This window comes from Typopeltis vanoorti, chromosome 20, assembly GCF_054136105.1.
Source record: "Typopeltis vanoorti isolate ZY-2024b chromosome 20, IOZ_Tvanoo_1.0, whole genome shotgun sequence".
In the NCBI taxonomy this organism is placed as follows: Eukaryota; Metazoa; Arthropoda; class Arachnida; order Uropygi; family Thelyphonidae; genus Typopeltis; species Typopeltis vanoorti.
Genome location: NC_143568.1, coordinates 54,390,658 through 54,415,701, shown reverse-complemented (window position 1 = coordinate 54,415,701; position 25,044 = coordinate 54,390,658). Strand labels below are relative to the sequence as shown.

The 25,044-nt window shown below is 37.8% G+C and overlaps 1 protein-coding gene across 1 annotated transcript in view; it reads left to right on the top strand.

Moving 5' to 3' along the window:
* The window catches only part of LOC150095447 (vitellogenin-like), a 59,362-nt gene extending 36,570 nt beyond the window's left edge, over window positions 1-22,792 (top strand). The window contains exons 11-19 of the mRNA XM_090410679.1: window positions 52-198; window positions 333-477; window positions 8,580-8,860; window positions 8,979-9,119; window positions 9,214-9,336; window positions 9,768-9,976; window positions 11,278-11,457; window positions 15,725-15,983; window positions 22,628-22,792. Coding sequence (XP_090266805.1) covers window positions 52-198; window positions 333-477; window positions 8,580-8,860; window positions 8,979-9,119; window positions 9,214-9,336; window positions 9,768-9,976; window positions 11,278-11,457; window positions 15,725-15,983; window positions 22,628-22,792 — 1,650 coding nt within the window. The remainder of the gene's footprint in view (window positions 1-51; window positions 199-332; window positions 478-8,579; window positions 8,861-8,978; window positions 9,120-9,213; window positions 9,337-9,767; window positions 9,977-11,277; window positions 11,458-15,724; window positions 15,984-22,627) is intronic.
* The last annotated feature ends 2,252 nt before the right edge of the window (window positions 22,793-25,044 follow it).

Here is a 25,044-nt window from a genome sequence, read left to right as displayed (position 1 = left end):
AAATTAATCTTTTGATGTTACAAGAAATATTCGTACTATTTTTATTTGCAGATTATCTTAGCTCTCAAAGCCCTTGGAAACATGGGCCAACTTGGACAGGCTGCTGACACGGTGGTTCGATGTGCTGTTAAGCCAGATAATCCTACTCACCTTCGTGTAGTTGCTTTGAAGGCTTTTCGTAGGGTCAAATGTTCAAAGGTATTATTTTTTAGGTTATGCACAAACGTTCAAAATTTTTTTAGTACTTAAAAAATAACAAGCAGAGATTATTGCTTTATTCTAGTGTGAGCTAATGCTAATTCGATGTAATTATTATTTCTCTTTCATTTCAGGCGATGCCAAAGATATGGAAGATATTTACCTGCTCCAATGATACGGAAGTCCGAATTTATTCATTCGTTGCATCAATGAGATGCGCAGATAGCGACACTATTAGTGCATTGCATCATATCCTCGAGAAAGAACACGATGCTGAAGGTTCATTTTTAATTTTCATATATTCAGAAAGTTTTTCCACCTGGTTACAAATTAAATTAAATTTTCCCCAAAATTTTATTCTTGTTTAATCCTCTTTCCAAGTGTAAGCAAAGAAAGGTTGCACATGAGTTCATATTCATTACTAGGCTACTTGCATATAGAGGATGATGACTTCACGTCAATTGCCTTAGTATCCCATATTGCAAGGCACATATCCTTTCGGACATGTATAATGCTATGCATTAAGAGAAGAGCAACTATCCAGATCGGTTCTGACCTTTATTGAGATGAAAAAGTAAAGTGCTGCTCATCATAGACCTAGAGTAGTTAGTATAGGGGTGCAAGAGAGTCTGATAGTATTAAGAGAAAGAAAAGAGAGATAGATAGCATGAGAAATAGAGAAAAGGCTTCATTTCTTTTATATCATCATATAGAAAAAGGCTATCAGTTTTCCTTTTTCACCAATCTCATGTAGATAACCAAAAGACCAACTGAAACTAATGCTCAAGGATGATCCCAGGTAGTTAGCCCCATCTAGGTTAACTGCCTTGAGTTGGCATTTTCTACCTGGGATTTCTCTCCAGTCATCCCTGTAACTGACTATAAGACCACATTGAATAAAAAATATGGAACAATTTAAAAAAACCACTCATAGCAAGAATAGACAGAACTTTATCTCCCCCTGCTGAATATTGCACAATATGGGTGGTCTATACCATCTAGTGATAAATTTGATATCTCCAAGAATGCTTCTTTCTAAATACAAAAATCATCTAACTGAACAATAGAATTTCCACAATACGATATTATAAAGCATTTGGATATCATATTGCTGTTTTTTAAATCCGTGTTTCTTTGTAACTAACTTTCCATAAATGGTATTTTAATTCATTAATTATAAAAATCAAAATTCTCTTCCCATTGCTTACAGATGGTGGATATTGCAAAAAATAACCTGTTCTGTTGTAGTAATAATGTATTATTCCCAATACATTACATAATCTGTTCCAAATGCGCAGGGCAGGAGGGCAGCTGTAGAATGCATACTCTACTGTTTCCAATTGTTTCCAATGTAACAGATGTCACAGATTGGATCTCCGATATTGAAATACCACCATTTGATGGAAGGCGGCCATATGCAATTCTTCAAGCAAGACCTCTCCTGTTGTATCCTTGGAACGTCCACAAATTGTGAAACAAAGTATTGTTGTCAGTACCCAACTATGGAATTTCGCGGCGAAAGAGATTAAAGATTTCTTTATACAAAATTTTACTTTTTTAAATTGAAAGAATGTCAATGCCAAGTGATTTAGCAGTCTTAAAGTTAGCACAAAGTGTTGTAGTATTCACGAACAATTTCAGCTTTTGGACCTTTATAATCATTAACTCCAAGCCCAGGGTAAGATGGAAACCCAAGTAGTACAGGAGAAGGTCTACACATGTGTGATTAGTCTGCTATATTTTATGGATTTTTGAAACTGTATTGTTTAAATAGCAGAATTTTAAAACTGGAAACCCTAATCCTCCATGCTTCTTTGATAGTTGAAGAAATTCCTTTTTAACTTCTTCGTATCGGCTGGACCAAAAAAAAAAAAAAAGAGTAGGAGCTAGATCCAGAAAAGACACCAAGATTTTTTTGGGCTAGATAGTCGAAGCAAAAATGCTTTTCATATTTCCCGTTATCTGTAGAAGAAAATGTATGGATGGGGTAATATAGTGCTATGAGCTCCGATCATGGCAGGAGGGTAACAGCAATAGCCGAGCCTCAGTTAAAACTTCATTGGCTACAGCATTGCCATCCACTACCCTCCCTGGTTACCCATTTTGGCCCCCTCGTACGACATGCATGGGCTACAGTAGGGTTTATATGTAAGTAAAGCCTTCTCTAAAAATTAGGACGATCCCTAGACCACTCCATAGTGGCCGAAAGACCGTCCAACTCAGCGTTAGCTCTTCCAGGGCAATCCCTCCCCCCCGAAATCAATTCCCCCTTCCCGGGGGGAAAAATTCCGGAAGAAACCTGATAAAGCGAAACTCTCGCAACTCAGCGTCTATTTTAGTCGCCTCTTACGACACGCATAGATTGCGTCGGCATTATTTTTTATCCCGGCCACCACAGGGGGTGAGACACCAAGATTGACAATTGACATTTATTCTTTAAGGGTGAAGCACAATGCTTTTCATATTCCCCGCTATCTGTCGTGGTTACAGTGAGGGTAAAATTTACGAGCAGTTTGCTCGCCCTGAATGGGCATGGAGATTATGTATCGCTATAGGAGGGCACCAAGATTCCTTATAAGGACTGGCTTAAAGGGGCGAAGCAAGAATGCTTTTCATATTCCCCGTTATCTGTAGAGGACAGTGTAGGGATAAGGTGTTATTGAGCAATTAAAGCTCTGATCATGGCAGGAGGGTAACAGCAATAGCCGAGCCTCAGTTAGAACTTCATTGGCTACAGCATTGCCATCCATTACCCTCCAAGAGTATTGGATTGAATGAATCAATCACCGACTATGTAAGTAAAGGTGAAATCTCAAAAATACGGACGATCTCTAGGCCACTCCATAGTGGGCGAAAGACCGTCCTAATCTCAGCGTTGGTTCCACTCAGTGACGGGCTCCCCGACCACTGAGCAGAACCGCTCAAATTCCGAGGAAAATAATTCACCGACAAAGCCCCTCAGCGGGCCGTGCCGGAGAACACCATCCCCGGAGACTCAAAGTGCTCCCTTAAGGCAAAAACCTTAAGAGAGCGAACTCAAAAACTCGTCGCCCAAGGGGGTAACAGCAACAGCCGAACCTCAGTTAAACTTCATTGGTACAGCATTGCATTGTTGCCATCCGTTACCCCCAAGGGCATTAATGAACCAATCGACCGCATCTCACGGTCGATTGATTCCTTCAACCCGGCACCAAGATAACTAGTAACTAGTAACATTACTGGCTTAACGGGTGAAGCAAAAGCTTTTCATATTCCCGGCTATCTTAACAGAGACTGTGAGTGGAAAGAGTTTATGAGCTATATTGCTCGCCCTGATTGGGCTAGGTTGGGGGGGGGGGGGGGTGGGGGGGGGGGGGGGTGGGGGGGGGGGGGGGTGGGGGGGGGGGGGGGTGGGGGGGGGGGGGGGTGGGGGGGGGGGGGGGTGGGGGGGGGGGGGGGTGGGGGGGGGGGGGGGTGGGGGGGGGGGGGGGTGGGGGGGGGGGGGGGTGGGGGGGGGGGGGGGTGGGGGGGGGGGGGGGTGGGGGGGGGGGGGGGTGGGGGGGGGGGGGGGTGGGGGGGGGGGGGGGTGGGGGGGGGGGGGGGTGGGGGGGGGGGGGGGTGGGGGGGGGGGGGGGTGGGGGGGGGGGGGGGTGGGGGGGGGGGGGGGTGGGGGGGGGGGGGGGTGGGGGGGGGGGGGGGTGGGGGGGGGGGGGGGTGGGGGGGGGGGGGGGTGGGGGGGGGGGGGGGTGGGGGGGGGGGGGGGTGGGGGGGGGGGGGGGTGGGGGGGGGGGGGGGTGGGGGGGGGGGGGGGTGGGGGGGGGGGGGGGTGGGGGGGGGGGGGGGTGGGTAGAAGGCATCGACTCTAAATTATCTTCAGCGACGACTTTGTGAGCACGCACTTCTGCAATGTCTGAAGGAGTAGAAGGCATCGACTCTAAATGATCTTCAGCGACAGCGTCTGAGACACATTCGGGGGGAAACGTGTCATACAGTTTAACCTTTCCCGGCCAATTATCACTCAGTAGCTTTCCCAGTCTGAGGAATTCCCTGTAGACTTCTTCGAATTGGGTCTCATTTAGAAGTTTTGTCATTTCAAGAAATAAAAATGTGTTGAGACACAGATGGAGAAAGAGTAGAGGTCCCTCAGGTGCCCCGAGCAGGCAAAGACAATCCTGTGGACTTTTGAGGGTCCACTAGCAGATCCCGTAGACACTCTTAGGTGTCTACCAGCAATAAAATGTTACTCTATTATATATATCCCGTAGATCAAATCGATCTACCAGCAACGGTAGCAAATATTTCACCTTAAAAAACCTCAGAAAATGAAGAACACTTACCTCTGTATATATCATTTATCATTCAAAACTATCGCCACTAATTAACAACACAATGACTCAGCTGACTCTTTAATTTCATCATCAATAATACACTACACAAAACACTAACACACAGGCCGCCATTTTTTCATCATCCATCCGGCACCAAGATCCTTATCCTTATAAGGACTGGCTTAAAGGGGCGAAGCAAGAATGCTTTTCATATTCCCCGTTATCTGTAGAGGACAGTGTAGGGATAAGGCGTTAATGAGCTATTAAAGCTCTGATCATGGCAGGAGGGTAACAGCAATAGCCAAGCCTCAGTTAGAACTTCATTGGCTACAACATTGCCACCCATTACCCTCCAAGGGTCTAATGGATGGCAATTCCAACCTAAAACCTCTCATATATCCCGGCACCAAGATTGAATTAATGAAGAATTCATATATGCCCCATATATAAGTAATAAAAAAGGTGTATCACCTTATTATCAAAATACTTTGGATTAGAGAGAGTTGTAGAAAGTTTTTTTACTTAACACAAATAAAATTAAACTGACAAGATAATATTATTCTTATTTCACCCTTTATCCAAGAAAACAAAGCTTGCCCGTGAAGACGAGCAACTTCACAACTACTTATATAGAGGCTGATGACTTCATGTCAGTTGCCTTATAGAGGCTGATGACTTCATGTCAGTTGCTTTAGTAGCCGCGCAAACCTCTTACGACATGCATGGGCTACAGTGGGGCTATTCTTATCCCGGCCACCACACGGGTTTTTTTTTTACTCGCCCTAGATGGGCATGGAGATTATGCATCCCTACAGAAAATTAAAATGGCTTTTGGTCTTTTATGTTTGAATATATCCGTTGCCTCGTAGGCTACAACTTGCTGAACTAGATCGTTGGTGTGTATGGACGTTTTTAGGAAACACTTTGTTGCTAAAGATTGTAGGAAAGAGAAAATATATGGGATATTTATATCTCGATGAAGTTGATTGTTTCTAATGAACCATGGGGCGTTTAGAATCATTCGCAAGCACTTGTTTTGTACACGATGCAGTATGAGAATGTTAGTGTTGTAGGTATGGCCCAAGACTGGAGAAGCATAAGTGACTATGGGATGAATCATCAGCTGGTATAAAAGCAATTTGATTCTGATGTTTAGCTTGCTGTTCTCGTTAATTAAGGGGTAGATCGGGGCGATGACATTAGATGCCATTGCACACGTAGTCTTGATATGTTGGTTAAAAGTAACTTTTTTGTCGAGCACGACACCAAGGTATTTTGTTTCTGTCTGCCAGGAAATTTTAGTATCGAATAGTAAGACAAATAGTTTAATAGCAGAGCTTTTTTGGGATTCACAAATTCTCCATTAGGAGAACCATTTCTCTAACTTTAGGTTTTCTTGAAGCTTTTCAGTAATGAGGTGTAGCCGGAAAGACGTGGTTAATAATGCTGTATCATCCGCATATAGGGCCATGATGGATGACATTGGGTTGTGCGGAATGTGTGGCATGTATATAGAGAATAGAAACGGAGCCAGCAGGGATCCCTGCGGTACTCCGGCCAAGATATGCGCTGGAATGAGGTAGTACCATTGATCTTGACTTGCATGCTTCTATTCTATAGATATGATTTGACTAGATATGAATTTACCATTTTCAGTGAGATACCAGCTGAGATAAGTTTATGTAGCAATTCGAAGTGCCATGTTTTGTCAAGTGCTTTAGACAGATCAAGAAAAACAGCTCCAGTGTGTTGACGCCAGTTGTAGCTGGTGGTAATATATTCAACTATTCTGAGGATTTGCTGGGAAGTACTATGGTGTTGCGGAAAACCGAATTGCTCTTTTGGAAGGATGTTCAGTTCATTTACTGAGGCTTAAAGTACTGAGAGGATGACCTCTGTAATGAGACGATGACCTTCTTACCCAAGTTGGAGATGAGGCTGATAGGACGATAATTGTGAGGCAGGTGCGGGTCCTTGCCTGGCTTACGAATTGGGATTACATCAGCTTGTTTCCAGGTGGGAGGAAAATAGTGAAACCTTAAGATTGCATTTATTATTATGGTCAGGTGCACTACAGCTTTTCGGAACAGCGGCTTGATCACCCTATTTGTGATGCCATCTGGACCAGGAGCTTTTTTGTTCTTTAAATTTTTAATAGTATCATATATTTCAAGAGGTGGTGTGGGTGCAATATGGTCAGCACCAGTATCAATAAGTTTTAATGAGTGTCTGACCTGTCTGTGAATTTTATGCAAATGATCAAAGTCTAGGTTTTCATGTGAAGGTTTGCATTGCTCTTCTAAATTTTTTGCTATGGCTTCTGCCTTTCCTACATTTGTGTGAACAAGATCCTGGTCAGAAAGTATAGGGGGAAGGGATTAGCCTTTGTTTCTGATATTTTTCAGGAGTCCCCAAATAGAGTGATCAGTAAGTTAGATAGAGATTAACTTTTCTTCCCATAATTGGGCTTTGTGAGATTTGAGTGCATCTATCACTGCCCCATTTAGTCTATTAAGACCTGTTTGGTCTTGTGGCGCGCGCGTGTTATGAAATATTTTCCTTGCTCTGTTTTTTTCTCTGATCAAGCTCATAATGTCTTCGGGCAGAAAACCAGGCTTGGGGACAGATTTGTAGGAGGTGTCTGCCATTATAGTGAGTTGATTTGTTGGGTGAGACTTGTGACTGCGGTTTCGAAATCTTCTTTTGAAATTACATGAGGAACGGGTCCATTGTAATCGCGGAGTACTTTTGACAATCTTTTCCACATTATAAATGAGTGAGATCGAGGAGAAGGTATTCTTGTTTTCCCAGCTGTAGTAGAATTGGGTTCCAAACGTACTAAGATGAGTTGGTTCGGTGGGGCCTGCCACAACAGCATAGTTTGATCCTATGTAGTTGGAAAGGATGCAGCCATTCTTTCTGGTTCTACAATTCCAGGCAGTGTGCTTGGAGTTGTAGAACTCAGTTGGTCCTGATGTCAATGTTTGAAGTCAGAGATAATTATGTTGTATGACTGGACTTTTTTTTCGTTAAAAGCTCACCTTTTTTAAAAAAATTAACTTTAAATTAGGCTGTAGTAATGTAACTCAGTTAACTACTACACATAGTGGCCGCTATGTGTAGTAATTAACTGATGTAGTGTCTTCATTCGTTTCCTAAAGTTATGCCTAATATTCTTTTTATGTTACAGTTTTCATTTCCAGCGACAGTGGTTTATCTGATAAACCCACTTTCACGTTAACTACTGATATCATGTGATTGTTTAGGTGATAGCTAAAAATAACTGATGTTTTTGAGCAAGGTTATGCTATACTTGGATAAAGATAACAGGATAAATCATCAAGACTACTCGGAAAAAAGCGTATTTTCGAACTTCATAAATTGGGATTTTCGTGAGAAAATGTCCTGCTTTAAGAGAACACACCAATATCCATCTTCTTTTCTTTAGCCTCTTTCCATCCACACGCCAGTTTTTGGGCTTGGATGTTGTGTCCTTCAATTCTTATCAACTTAATTTATTAAGAGTTATATTTGATCAATCCTACCACGCTGACTAGAGGTGTTAGACTCCCACTGCATCAGCGAAAAAAAAATATAGTAAAATAATAAAAATTCACCCTCAGCCCTCTAATATTCTAATATCATTAGGAGAGCAAGAAGAAAAGAAAGAAAGAAAGAAGAGTAGGCACCAGTCTAAAGAAATTTATAACAGAGATGTACTGTATATTACATGGAGAAAGGCATAGTCCAGCATCAACCTCGAATACATCATTATCATCATCATAATCCTTATCAAACGTTTCATAGAAATTCTTGATAATGACGCACAAATATTAAGATTCAGGTCGAATTGTCGAGTTTCTTACAACTCAATGTTATTTTATATCAATCATATTCTTTATTTTCTTCCTAAAATTTACAGCGAGAATAATGAGAACCATGTTTCATTTAAGCAATCATTTAGGAAAATTGTTAGCGCTGTGGTTCAATAATGTTATGTGCTTTATTATTCTTGCTTTTATTCTTATTAAACTAATCACTGATAAAGACATTATTGTTTTTCTTTTATGACAGTGGGATACTTCATGTGGAGTTTTCTAGTGAATTACGGAAACACCTCCAATGAATTTAAAGAAGAAGTACGAAACATTTTGTCTGACCAGACTCTAAAGCAAAAGTATACAATCAGTAAGTCCGGATCAAAGAACATCGACTGGTCCCTTTGGTCAGAAAATTTTAAAACTGGAATTAAATTTGGATCTAATGCTATACATCATTCAGAATCGACATTTCCTAGCACTCTTTCAGCAGAACTCCATGCCAATTTTTGGGGACAAGATATCAAAATTTTAGAGGTGCATACTATTTTTTTTGTATTAGTGTTTATCTGTATGTCTGTCCTGCAAAACGTAGTACAGAGGCTGTCTCTTCACACAATCAGGAAAAATTATATTCATTTTAATTTATTTCTAGGCTGGTAGTCGGGGAGGAACTGTAATGAAATCATTATTGATGATGCTGAATGATGAAAAGTTTAAAAATACTTTGGCTGGAAAAATTCTCGATGTAATGACCAAATGGAGTATTAAAAAGAAGCATTTGTTATCTCAAAAGGTAAACCGGCATTCCATTTTGATATATTAACTTCATACTATTAATTGCTTTTAAGTATTTTGCAAAGTGTATCATTCTTTTTCTCCATCTGCAGACTCCATCATCAGAGGATAAGAGAGGATCATTTTACTTTTTCTGGAACGAAGATGAAATGGCATGGATAGACATACCAGACGACCTGAGAAAACTTGGCGAACTTATTAGAAACTACAGTCAAGTAAGAAGTCACAATTAACATATTCTTGACAGGCAATAGAAACTTTTAAACGATTAAACTAGAATTTTTTTTTAAATATAAATCATGAAAAAGAAAATTACCTTTCAAAACAAAATAAAAAGGACGCCAAATTTGATTTAAAATGCGCAATCAAAACAAAAATATAGAATAAGAATTAAACAATATAAACAAGAACTTGAGAAATATTAAAGGTATTTAGTAAAAAGTTTACTAACCAACCAACCAAATAATATTTTAATCTGAAATTGAAATTTTCACTGAAAAGTGAGTTAAAATTAAACTATACTTTTTTATTATTAAAATTCCAATGCTTAAATGATTGAAATGATTAAAATTGATCCGAGTTAATGGTTCAAATGGATATTCTTTTCATGTTATCTTATATATATGAATTTATTTCTTTACCGTAGAACTGGCCCTCTGAATTGAAGATCGACACCACTCACAGTCTTGTGTTTTTAGATAAATTTTTCGACCTACCAAGTATTACAGGACGCCCTTACAGCGTACGACTCAATGGCAGTGCCATATTTAGTTTGAAGGCAGAAGGAAAACTGGACGTACAAAAATTATTTTCACTACCTTGTAATGGACTCGTTCAAGCCCATTTACAACCAAGGTAATGCATTAGGTACAGAGCTCCATAAGTTTGCTTAATTATTTGGAAGTTTGGAGTTTTTAAAATTTGAAAGAATGGATTACTACGGCATGGACCATCATGCCCCATTCATGAAATATATTTAATTATACATAGAAAATTTTACTTCTAATCAATAACATGATAACAATTTATATTTTTCATAGATGAACAAGTCTAATGAGAGCTTATACCTGGATCTGTTCACAAACTGCATCACAATCGTATAACACCTTAATTCACCCATCAAAAGCAGTGCAGTTGTGCACCACCACCGTGAAACAAATTTACAGATTTAAGAGCCAAATTTTTGTTGACTTTTTCTTAATTGAAACTTCAAAAAAAAAAAAAGTCAGCTAACGTGTTCCCGTATAGGGGAGTAGGCGAGGCCGTTTTTCAGCCCTATCTAACTTTTGGAGACTGAGTGGGCAGTTAATTGAAACTTTGCAGCATAAAATCTCAAACTATCCTCGGAGACCGAAGAACAATGAAAGCTTAATTTTTCTAAGATGATTTTAGATAAGATTATATATTATAGTCCCACAACTATTTAAGAAACTAGGATGCCTCAAACCAGTTCCATGCAAAGCTCTTGGGAAAGAGGAAAAGTAGTGACCCTTGCAAAAATACAGCAGCGAAGATATAAATCATGTATACTGAATTTACTTCTATATATTTGGTTTGATGGATGTTTCTTACAGATCTGTTTCCGGTATTTTTTTTTTCAGTTCCCCATTCTTTTATGAATAGTGAACTGAAAAGCTGACGTTGCTTATTCCTTACTGCGGTGTTTTCTGCGGTTGGTTTTTCGTTCTTTATGCAGGATGAACAACTAAAGTTTTCCTATGTTCTCATTTTTGTATAAGACTAGTAAACTCATTTTCGGTTGAAAACACATTTTTTTATTTTATTTTAGTGATATTTCGTTTCATTAAGCATCGAGAATCGAATCCAAGTCTTTACAGACTAAATGCAGAGGATGCTATCCATCCGATTGTTCCACGGAAGCACAAAATTTCTATATATCTCATTTCATACGAGTGTTTTTCAGTTTGTCTATATTATATACAGATTATTCTTAGTTTATAATTTAACAAATATTTCTGCTGGCCCACTGATCTAATAGTCAATCATGACCGATTTGTTAAATTTACGACTAGTTGTCTTCCTCTCATTTCTAGGCGTTAAAGAAAATGAGAAGAGTGTTTTCAATCGTAAGATTTAGCATTAATACTAAATATAATATAATAATACACGAGAAATTCATTTTGATTTTTTTATAGCTCATCTATCGAAATAGACGCATATGTTGGCTTTAAATCTGAATTCACGCCAAGATTTAAAATTGTTGGAAGAATGGACAGTGCAGCTGACGTTGAGATAAAAGCAGAAGTTAGAAACGGAAAACTAATCGATTTCCGCCTAAACCTACCCAGTGAATCTGTGATGGAATCAAGCTTCAGGTAAATAATGTTATGTAGTCAAATTTAATAAGCATCACACACACACACACACACACACACACACACCGAGGACAGAAAAACAGTACCTTGGTTTGTGGAATAAACTATATATATATATATACAGGGTGTTCGGGATAAATTTGACATATTTATAATTAATTATATTTTTCCGTAAGTTACATGTATTAACACACACTTCTCTTCATTTAAAAGTTTGGACCCTTCTTCATTCATATACAAGATGTCAGAAAGGATGGATAGCTGGAACCCACCTGAATCATGGAAGAGAATAACTTGTATCATGATGATTCGTGCCCGCCATCAAAATAAGGATATTACGACTGCTGCCCAATGCTCCCTGAATACAGTAAAAACAATCAGGCATGAACTAGAGACTTGCAATGGTGACTACGAGGATGTAGCAAGAAGAAAGATCCCTAGCAGACGATCTGATTGCGTTCGTACAGCAGAATTCCTCGCACATCTGCAGGAACAGGTGTTGAAGAACCCTGGCATTGGAATTCGGGCTTTGTTCGAGGAGTTGCTAACTGTAGTCAAGCCCTGGATAACAAGGGTAGCCAATGGTAGGCCGTATGTATGGCAGCAGGATTCGGCCCCTTGCCACACCTCTGGGAAAAGTCAAAAATGGTTGTCTGAAAATTTCTACGACTTCACCAGTCCAAATGTTTGGCCTCCAAACTCCCCAGACCTTAACCCCATGGATTATTTTGTATGGGGCGCAGTTGAAAAAGACACCAATCGCACTTCCAGTAATACAAAAGCCCAGTTAATGGATAAAATTAAAACAGTTTTTGCGGCCCTTCCCAGGGAGACTGTAGCATCAGCTTGTTCGAGGTTCCGAAGCAGAATTGAAGCTGTGATCGATGCTAATGGTGGTTATTTTGAGTAAATCTTGTTGATAGTATTGTAATTAACTCTGCCTGTAATGTTTTTTTGTCAATTCATTAAATTTAATAGATACAAAGAAGATTTTCTTTTTCCTTACGAAACTGTCAAATTTATCCCGAACACCCTGTATATATATATATATATATATAAACTTAAATATCCTGACAAACTCTCTCTCTCTCTCTCTTTTATATATATATATAAAATTAGCTAGCTTAGCTCCTTGGCACAGTGCCAAGAAGAGTCAATTCGTGTTGAAGAGGAGAAAGGAATAAGGCGATGTATGTATTCTTCACCGAAATTAAGTTCTTTATTCGTAAAATTTTCAACTATTATACAAGCAAAATAGTTACCACTTTAAAAACTAAAATGTTCATTAAAAAAAAGCTTATTTTCCGAGGTGTAGCAATAAACATTTCATTCCATAAAACGGATTGGTTACCCTATTATAGGAATGGATTCTCCTTCTTCTGCCATGCGCAGAAGTTTCAAGAGGTTTCGCATTTGTGGTCGAACTATACTCGTAGATAACGAATAACAATGGAGATAATGTGCACCCTTGTTGCATATAACTGCTGACTTACAGCTTAAATAGAAACGATGTATTCGATATAATGTACCATTTACACCGCATAACAGTAGCGTTTTGAACAGTAGCCTGTCACCTTCTCATATACCTTTTCCAGAAGAACAAAACTTAATTACAAATCAAGATGAAAAGCCAAAAGGCTATTTTGGCTTTGTCGGCATGAAACGTTACAGATCGTAGTGTTCGATCTTAGTTTCGCTTACTGGGTGAAAAACAATAAGGGATTTTTATCCCCTTAACTTAACTACAAATCCTTGCTATGTTCCCAATATTTCTGAACTATTTGTCTTAAAGTGGAAATCTGATCCTGACGAACTCTATTTGGCATGAATCAAGCTTGTTCTTCATCAGGCTTCCCTTCCACAATTTTTCTTAGCCGTTTCTCAAGTATACTTACATAAATCTTACCAGGAACAACTCAGTAGGGATATACATCTGTAATTCTCACATTCAATTTTAATCCCCTTTTTATAGATTGGTACTATGAGAGATCTGCTCCAATCATCTGAAATTTCATCCTCTCACCAGACCTTCTGAATTATGCACTGCACTGTCACTGTAAAACTTTTATACCTCGAATTTCATCAACTCCAACTGCCTTTCCACATTTCAGGTTTTTGATGACTTTTCTACTTCAAGTATGGATATGTATTGCTGACTGCATTCCTGTTGGGAGTTTTCTACCGTTATGCTGACACTGCTTGTTTCATTTAGCAGTCTTTCAAATTAATTTGAAAGACTTTATTATCTCTGATTCCTTTCACAGTACTTTTTCCTTCATTTATTATCTTTTTCAATAGCCTCCAGAATATTTTTCGACCTTCCTGATATTTATTTTCTATGATCTTACCAGAGTCTTCTCAGGACTTTTGTTTAGGTAGTTTTACGTGTTTTACAGTGCTTCGCTTTCTTACACTTTACTCTGAATTCACTAAGAGCACAAACTAACTTACTTGTCGGGAACTTTCGGTATGCTTTCTTCTTTTCCTTCGCTGCTTCAAGCAATATACACCGGAGCTATAATACCATTGATATATGTATGCTGCACCCGCTTTGAAAGACACAATAAAATATAAGAAAAACCAACAGAGGTATCCATACGAATAATTAAGGAATACATAAAATAACTTTCGAGGGAGCTTGGAATCGGTGTTAGACTATTGCTAGTCTAACACCGATCTGCCTGAAAATGCAGAAGAATTCTCTCTGTGGAGATGGACTCAATGGACAAAACATTAGAGAAACCTACCTAATAGCGTGTTGGGTCCTCCTCTAGAGCGTATAACAACCTGCACTCTCCAAGGCACTGACTCCACCAGATTCCGGAGGGTTGCTAGGTATGCATGGTACCGTTCACTCGCTGACGCCTCTTGGACCTCCGACAATGAAACTGGGTGGGATATGTGCTCCTCTTGCCCTGTAGTGGGTCTATACTAGCATGGACAGTCTACGTCGACCACAGTCATCAATGGCGTGCAGTCGGCCACCACTTGCTCGCTGGGCGCTGGTACTCCCGTTGATAGTATACTCGGGTATACCGTTAATACGGTTGGCCTCGAGAACCCTAGAGTTTTTATCACTTGGTTGATAGAATGACCCATCTGTCTTGCGCCGATAATGCATCCACGATCAAAATCGCTAGTGTATATACAGGGTGTTCGGGATAAATTTGACATATTTATAATTAATTATATTTTTCCGTAAGTTACATGTATTAACACACACTTCTCTTCATTTAAAAGTTTGGACCCTTCTTCATTCATATACAAGATGTCAGAAAGGATGGATAGCTGGAACCCACCTGAATCATGGAAGAGAATAACTTGTATCATGATGATTCGTGCCCGCCATCAAAATAAGGATATTACGACTGCTGCCCAATGCTCCCTGAATACAGTAAAAACAATCAGGCATGAACTAGAGACTTGCAATGGTGACTACGAGGATGTAGCAAGAAGAAAGATCCCTAGCAGACGATCTGATTGCGTTCGTACAGCAGAATTCCTCGCAAATCTGCAGGAACAGGTGTTGAAGAACCCTGGCATTGGAATTCGGGCTTTGTTCGTGGAGTTGCTAACTGTAGTCAAGCCCTGGATAACAAGGGTAGCCAATGGTAGGCCGTATGTATGGCAGCAGGATTCGGCCCCTTGCCACACCTCTGGGAAAAGTCAAAAATGGTTGTCTGAAAATTTCTACGACTTCACCAGTCCAAATGTTTGGCCTCCAAACTCCCCAGACCTTAACCCCATGGATTATTTTGTATGGGGCGCAGTTGAAAAAGACACCAATCGCACTTCCAGTAATACAAAAGCCCAGTTAATGGATAAAATTAAAACAGTTTTTGCGGCCCTTCCCAGGGAGACTGTAGCATCAGCTTGTTCGAGGTTCCGAAGCAGAATTGAAGCTGTGATCGATGCTAATGGTGGTTATTTTGAGTAAATCTTGTTGATAGTATTGTAATTAACTCTGCCTGTAATGTTTTTTTGTCAATTCATTAAATTTAATAGATACAAAGAAGATTTTCTTTTTCCTTACGAAACTGTCAAATTTATCCCGAACACCCTGTATATATATATATATATATATATACACACACACTACTAACGGGAGCAAAACAAAAGGAATGTTGGTTTCCTTTTGCATTACGATATATTACATTATACAAGAACCAACCCCCCCACCCCCCCCACACACTTAGAACACTCAATTTCCCATCTCAGATATGTTATGTATGTTATCACCTAAATAACAATATCCGTATTTTTTTAGGTATAGTGTGCATTCCATGGACAGTTCCGGTTATTTTGTTCCTCCGAGAGACATTCCTGTCAGTAATATTACACGGTGCACTAAATTGTTCTCTAAATTATTTGGAATTGAATGTTGTGGGAAAATATTATACCCAAGTGTAACGGCGAAACCCGACAGTCTGCATTCTTTCATGCGAGGGCCAATGGCAGCTGGAATCTCAATTAAAAAAGCAGACCCATCCATGGAAGGGTATAAATTCTCACTCCAGCTTCCAGAGGTAAGTTTCTGGAAAATTAACATAATTTAATGTTAAGATTATGTTAATAAAATTATGTAAGATTATGTTATTAATAAGATTATATTATATTATTAATATATTAATAATATATCTTATATTATAAGATATATTATTAATAAGATTATGTTAATAATAAAATAGTCTTGAACCAAGTACGCTGGTTTCACATTTACTCAACAGTTCTTTCTGGTATCCATCTTTCCGTTTTTACTTCGAATATGGGCTCTATTTAAATGCTTTCTCCTATTAGTTCCAGAAAACTTTTAAATACCTCTTTCGTTTTAAAAAATACTTGTTGTATATAGCGTCTGTTCGGAGCATGGCTTATTTTAAAAATAGGTACAGCGTGACATCCATTTAGTCTATACGGCCTGATTTCGAAACGAATTATCTTAGGCCGTAATTCGTTACACGATATCTGAATAGCATTCTTTTTTCCGACAAGGAAAAACTTTTGCTTGCATTATATTAAGGAGAAGGTTAAGTCATCTGAGGAACCGTTTTGCAAGGGGAGGGTAGTGTTACTGTTACTTCTTTAGCTCAGTCCGTTTCAAAGAATCTATATACAGGCTTTTCAAATGAAAGTGAATTTGCTATTTTCAGGTGCGAGGGTGTTTTGCTCCGAGAAATTCGTAGTTTTTAGGAAAATTATAATTTGTATCATCTGCTGTATCATTGCATCTTCTGTTTCTTTGTATTCAGGTCTTATCTTTTTAAAGTCCATATTTTATTCTACAGTAAAGTTTTGCGTCATTTAATCTTTCACATATTTAGTCATTCGCAGTTTATCGGTTTCGGTTTCAATTCCTTCTTATTCCTTTATACTGCAGTTGAAGTTCCTTATTGATCTTAAAATGTGCTTATACTTTATTTCCTACCGCTTCAGCACAATCAATTTGGTTCAGTTTTTTAAAAAAATTGTAATAACAGTAGTAGAAGAAGGAAGAATGAATGATGTTTACCTTCTTCATATTCCAAAAGTATGTTTTTACTAACGATATAAATTGGGCATTTCTCTTCTAATGTCTAGAATTATGTTAACGCATATTCCTCATTATTATTATTTTCAAGCAAACGCATTTGACAAAAGTGGTGCTCCTAAACATAATATCGTGTGATATCGAGTTTACTTATACTGCTTTAGACAATACAGAGAGTTTATATTTATATTGAATTTGAAGCATTCTGATAGCGTTTTCTCAGCTATTGCTCTTCTGTTTCACCTTAATGTCTGGAGTGATGGTTTAACATCACCTGCATCAAACTATATCCATTTTCCCACAGTGCCACCTTTCTTTTTTTCCCTTTCTTCTGGCTAATTCCATTTTAAAAACAAATTTCCATAATATTAGTAAGTTTTGTAAGTGAAGCATCTGAAAGAACTCTGAGAAAAGAAGTCGGTTAAAATGCCATCAACAATTTCAAACTCACTGACGTCATCTGGCCACAACTTTCATTTCCCACTTCTCCAATTATATGCAAGGACTGCAGCAACGATTCTTATAATTCTCGTTTATCACATACTTGCTTGCTTACGCTATATATACATTACATAGAAAAAGTGAGATCAAAATACTCAAGACTGCATTTTCCCCCGTAAGATAATAATATTTATCTGCTGAATGCTACTAGTGCAATCAACGGCATTTGCTTGAAGAACTAACTTTCGAATTTCGAAAATTCGAAATTTCTACGACACGAGCAACTTTTATAATGACTTTTCAACTGAAAATGAGTTTCCTAGCTAGTCTCATACGAAGATGGCAGAGTTTCCTACAGGATATTTGATATTTTCATCCTTATAGACGGCCAGATCAGCAGGAGAAAATGCGTAACTATGACATAACACACTGATATCATAGTTTTCTTGGTTTCTATCTCAAAACCACAAGACCTAATTCAGTATCCCAAGCCTTTTCCTTGTAGATAGTATACGTTTACTACGTCTTATAACGAGTCGAGCGTTCCCACTCTTGTGGGAACCATTTGTGGAAGTTATTTATATATCTTTTTTAACTCGTCAAGCAGTACTTATGAATTTTGTTCATAATGTCATTAAATATAATTGATAATTTTCATTAAATCTTTCTTGTTTTAGTGCCAACTTGAAGATTTTTTATAAAGAAGAAAAGAAAATCCCAGGTTCTAATAATGATCAGAGGAATGAGGTAGTTGCTTAAGAATAATTGGACGTTTTTTGGGGTAGATATTTCTGAAAAGACAGCAAGTGAGAGGATCACCTTCACGGCGAAGAAAGAATCTCCAGTGCTTCACCTCTTCGACTGCTTTTTCGGCGTCCACATTTTCCAGTGGACCGAAGAGCATCTGCAATGCAAATTTGGTTCACAGTAGATTAATAGGAAAGAATTCGTCATGCATAGCTCGATGAATCTCAATAAATAAACAGAACGAGCATCAAACATACCTTTACTCTGCAACTTTGGGAATCAGTCAGAGGTTTAATTTCTGTTCATTATTTCTTTATGTGAAAACAATGTATTTTTATAGCAGTTTTTTTTCTGCTACATAGGCAGGAAGTCGGCAGTACGTTCTGCTTAAGTTTAAAGCAGGACATCATATCCACGATCTGTTCTTTCAAGTACCCCAGTTTTTAATGAAACGGAAATTTCGCATGCCCCAATAAATAATCGCACTTTTTGAGGTATTACTTCAAATGATAACTGAAGCTACAACTTTGAAATAGCTAGAGTCTATTTTACTTACATCTAGCGAAGTAATTTTGTACCATACGACCTGTATTTGCTTCATGTGGAGTCAGTTCGGAAATGTTTGAATCAGACCTCGTTAGGGTAACCAAGTAATTTTATAAGCTTGGTTAATTAACTCCTAATCCCAAGTATGCAAACAATTAAGTTTGCGCCTGAAACATAGTTCAAGTCTAAAGATGGTACAACACCAGGGCAACTCATTGTAAAGGTGGTTAAAGCTTTGATCACTATTCTTAGTATTTTCCCATAATGTAAAGCACATCTCACTAAAAGTATACTGCAACACATTATGGGTGGGGTCACTACCCAGACCGGTTTCAACCTTTTTTGAGGTGTATTTAACTAAAGACCTCTCTAAAAATTAGGACGATCCCTAGACCACTCCATAGTGTCCGAACGACCGTCCAACTCAGCGTTGTTCCACTCAGTGATAGGCTCACCCCGTCACCGAGAAGAACTTCTCAGCGTTGGCTCTACCCAGTGGCAGGCTCACCACACCAACAGCCAGAGCCATAATCTCAGCGGTGGCCCTACTCAGAGACAGGCAAAAACCTATTCCCAACCAGTCAGCCCCCACCAGTTCCGACCCTTATCGAGGTCTCATCAGTGGGAGCCAGGAGCCAGACCTTTGAGGTCTCCTCAGTGAGTAGCTAGACCCTAAATACCAAAGTTTTAGTAATACAGAGCCTTATCAACTTTACCTATAGAAGTTGCTACAAGGTGTTTTTATTTTTAATAATAATCTCTGGAGGAGATATAGATGTAACTAATTTTTTAACTTGGTGATACTGTATATTAGGGTAACCAAGTAATTTTATAAGCTTGGTTAACTCCTAATCCCAAGTATGCAAATAATTAAGTTTGCGGCTGAAACATAGTTCAAGTCTTCAAATTAGTTACATCTATATCTCCTCCAGAGATTATTATTAAAAATAAAAACACCTTGTAGCAACTTGTATAGGTAAACTTGATAAGGCTCTGTATTACTAAAACCTTGGTATTTAGGGTTAGCTACTCACTGAGGAGACCTCAAAAAAGGTTGAAACCGGTCTTGGGTAGTGACCCTACCCATAATGTATTTCAGCATACATCTTTTAGTGAGATGTGCTTTACATTATGGGAAAATGCCAAGAATAGTGATCAGAGCTTTAACCACCTTTACAATGAGTTGCCCTGGTGTTGTACCATCTTTAGACTTGAATTTATATATATATATATATATATATATATATATATATATATATATATATATATATATATATATATATATATATATATATATATATATATATATATATATAAAAGCCTGTGTAGCTCAGTGGATGTGGCGTTTTCCAACCACGGCGCTTAGCCGCACGAAGGAAGACTTGGTTTCGAGTCTAGTCGGCCTTTTTTCGACCGGTTCCCGAGTTAGTCGATCTCTGGCACGGGTAAGCAGGTTTTTCCCTCCCGGAAACTCGGGTTTTTCGTCCTGTAAACTCAAGAAAATCGACCGTAGAACCCATATTATTTCAGAAATTAAATATATTGTGTTAGGGTTAGGGACCACGAGATGGCGGCACATTTGAGCCGTCTCTCTTCACTGAGTACCGCTTAATTAGTGATAGCCTTGGGCCATCTATCTCTGATTGGTACCACTGGAGATTGAACTGCCCACTCAGTCTCCAAAAGTTAGATAGGGCTAAATGGCCTCGCCTACTCCCCGTATACGGGATTAAAAAGGCGTTAGCTGATTTATATATATATATATATATATATATATATATATATATATATATATATATATATATATATATATGTATATATATATATATATACATATACATTATCAAAAAATAGATTTAATGACTCCAAGACCGAGATAACATATAAAGATTTTAATGATAAATACTACTAGTTTCGGCATATAGCAGCCTTCTTCAGGTATTTATAAAGGAAAGGAATACTAATAAACATTGAATTATTTAAACAAACTGGAAATTACAGGTACAAATTGCCTCAATGTTTATTAGTATTCCTTTCCTTTATAAATACCTGAAGAAGGCTGCTATATGCCGAAACTAGTAGTATTTATCATTAAAATCTTTATATGTTATCTCGGTCTTGGAGTCATTAAATCTATTTTTTGAAATGTATAACAACCGAGTAAAAACTAATCGCCACATATACATTATATATATATATATATATATATATATATATATATATATATATATATATATATATATATATATATATATATATATATATATATATATATACAGTGTATATATATATATATATATATATATATGTTAAATATACCAAGCTATTTTAAACCTGGTTTTACTCCATTTCTCAAGTAAGCAAACAGACAAACAAGTCAAGTTTGCGCTTGCAAGTAGTGCAAGACCAAGGCAACTCATGGTAAAAATAGAATTAAGCTCTGATCACTAATCTTAATATTTACCCTTAATGCAAAGCACATCTCCTTGAGGAGATGTATGATGCTTTGTATTAAAGGCAAGGGGGCCACTACCCAGACCGGTTTCGACCTTTATTGCGGTCTCATCAGTGGGAGCCAGGCTAGAAATACCAAGATCTTGGTATTTCTAGAAAAAAAAACCCATCAAAGTTTTTTTTTTTTTTTACTAGACTCTAAACAAAGCATCATACATCTCCTCCGGGAGATGTGTTTTGCATTAAGGGTAAATATTACGATTAGTGATCAGAGCTTATTCTATTTTTACCATGAGTTGCCTTGGTCTTGCACTACTTACAAGATCAGCTAGACTTGCAGGCGCAAACTTGACTTGTTTGTCTGTTTGCTTACTTGGGAAATGGAGTAAAACCAGGTTTAAAATAGCTTAGTATCTTTAACATTTATTATACCCAAGGTAAAATACTTTCTATACTGTATATGGTGTTTGTTTCATCCAAAGACGTATCTACTTTAATGTTTATTATTTGAAGTTAAAACACAGAAATATGCTTTATAAATCATTTCAGGATACTCTTAACTGTGATTTTTAAACATTTTTAGTGAAGATTCAGAAAACTTTATTATGGGGTATGCAAAACATTGTTGTTGCCAACTCTTGTTATATTACTGAAAATAAATTGTATTTATTATGAATATAAGGCTATCCATCAGTTAGATTGTTAGCTATTGTTCGCAGAGTTAACTGAACAGTGGACTAGTCTTGCCAGCGAATACCCGCTTTTTATGTTTAAAACGCTAACAGTCTTTAACCGTTCATAACTGATAAAATCAGAGAGAAACTTCATGTTAATAGTGATTAATGGAACATTCATGTAATGCAGATATTTCTGTTCCTGTTACTGCTATGAATATAATGTTATTCACACAATACACAATAGTCATGATGTTCTGGCTGTAACCAGAACATCATGAGTAAATTGTTGCATGCCTGTGGAATGTCTCCTACGAGGATAGATTGAAGGTCTGTGGGTTTTCAAAAACTAGTTGACAGACGTATGAGAGGAGATATGATAGAGGCATATAAATTATTAAAAGGGTTTTATAGGATTGATATACTGATAACGTTTTTAAGACCAGTGCAGGAACGGCGAGAACGAGGGGTCATCCCTGGAGATTGTGTAAGAGTGTGTTTAACAAGGGTATTAGGACTAGATTTTTTTCTTGGAGGGTTGTAAATGGGTGGAATGCGTTGCCAGAGGTAGTTGTGAATGCTTCATCCGTGAATGAGTTTAAGGGGAAGTATGGCAGGTGTGTGAATAACGATTAGTATGTCAATGTTGGTTCTCCTGCGATGAGTCTTTTGACTCCATGGAGGCAGCTTATATAATAATAATAATAATAATAATAATAATAATAATAATAATAATAATAATAATAATAACAAATATTTTTATATTTCATTATCTACTTAGGCAAAGGAAAATCCAAGATACAGTATATCCGTGAGCACACTTGGATCTAACAATACTCAAAAACACACTGCTGTAGTCCAAGTTAAGGAATATCCAGATGGCAGAAAAGGAGTCTCCTTCTCAACAAAGACACCATCTAAACAAATTGAAGTTACCAGTAAGTAGAAGCTATCTTTGATTTAATTGTATAAATGGATAGCTATTCACTATTCCCTTATAGTGAATCACACATCCTTTCCACAGTGGGATTCGAACCCCCATCCTGTTGATTGGAGAACAGAATATTTATCCAATTAAATATTTATCCGGGTTGGAAGCATTTAAAAATTATCAGCTCAGTTATTTTAGTAAAAAACTACGAATTTAAAAATACTTGATTTTAATGGTCGAACGTTCAATATGTTAGATTGCCGGATTTATTCTATGGCTGTGGAAAGGAAACAAGGAGTTATCTTATTCAATAATATTCGTCTCCTGAACAAGCCTTACATTACAGAAGCGTCACGTTCAAGAGTGGGTGTTGAATGCATGCACATTGCCCACTGCATAACCAAAGAGTGTTGAGTGCACGCACACGCTTTAACGCCTGCTGCGACACAAAAATCAACTTCGAAATATTAGAAATAAGCGGTGGGACATATTATGGACCTGGTACAGAGCTGTTATGAAAAGGGGAAGGGCGAGGATAACAAATAGTTATGAGTTTATACAAAGTAAGCTAATTCTGTATACCACTGAAACTTTACCAAATTTTCTGAAAGTGATGCTAAATGCTTAATTTTCACATCAGCTGATGTGGTATCTCGAATTTCTTCTTCGTTTATAAGAACTAATTGTGCACACGGACTATTAGGTTATAAAATCATCCATCAAAAGCACTAATAAATGGCAAATATATGGATTATTGGACAAAGTTCATATTTTTCGGTTACCTATGAAAATCATTGAAACCCTTCGGTCAGTTATCTGTAAGAGCTAAGAGTGGAGATTTGGTTGTAATTAATCTTCAGAAAGTTACTTAGAGATAAAGGGGTACATGTAGTTCCTTTGGGGAATAAAATACGTTGTCGGGTTTATTTAGAGCCTCCGTAGCTCAGTGGGTATAGACGAAGTCCTTTGGTCGGAAAGACCTGGGTTCGATTCCGGTCAAAGGGATTGAGGAAACTTTATCTGGTCTCTTTCACTAAAGGTGAGTTAGCCGAACTCCTACAGAGGTAGGAGTTTTCACCCGGAAACTTGGGTCATTCGTCCCCCAGAACAGGCAAACCGACCCCGTGAACACCCATTTACAGACATAGGACACACCAGAGCCTCCGTAACTCAATCAGTATAGACGAAGACCTTTGCTGGGAAAGGTTTTGTCTGGTCTCTTTCGACTAAAGGTGAGTTAGCCGGACACCTACGGAGGTAGGAGTTTTCATCCGGAAATTTGGGTTATTCGTCCCCCAGAACAGGCAAACCGGCTTCGTGAACACACATCGATGACAGTCATGAATACGTCCCAGCATACGCCGGTCCCTAGCCCGGATAAAAATTGAGAGGTTGGGGAAAGCAATGGTGAGCTACCCTGTAAAAATTTCACCAGGCTATACTTTGTGGCAATGCCTACAAAGTTGAATACGACTGAAAGGGAAAATCAGATCAGGACACTCCGGGAGGCTTAGACCTAATTACGGTTGTAGTTGCGAAGTCCAAGAATAGTTGGAAGGTCGTGGGCGCTTAAATGCCTGTTAGGACCAGTGACAAATGGATGAATCGGAGTTATTTATTATATATATATATATATATATATTACAATGCTAAGTAACTCATATAGGAATTTCGTATTTTCATTAGATATCAACAAATTTCGAAAAGTTTATAAGGCTGGTGACTAGGCAATAGTTCCTTACCTAGTAAAAAAAAAAAAGAAGAAAAAAAAAGATATTTACAGTCTTTTTTATTTTTTATTTTTTATTTTTTTTGTAAAATCAGAAACACTGCTAAGTTGAAATTATCGAAATGCATATGCAATTTTATGGAAAAAAAAAACTTTTAGAGAATGCTTTCTAAACAAATATTATATACAGTATTTTCCTTTAGCAAAATATTATATCCTGCGTATAAGTCACATTCAGCAAAACAAAAAAGCTTATTCAGAGAGAGAGAGAGAGAGAGATAACAAATGTAATGCAAAATATAAAACAGTAATAAGTAATACAAAAAGTAATATGACACTGGAAAAAATAACAGCAGTTAACATGCAATGCAAACATGTCGACCATTTTCATTTTTCAAAAAAGGTGTAAAATGTTTTTTAAAAAAAGCAATAAGCAAATAGTAGAATCCCGGCCTGTAGTCTAATGAATAACTAGCAGTTAACGAATATGAAAACTTTAAAGTAAATAATGTCCAGAAGTGACAACAAATCGTTTGGG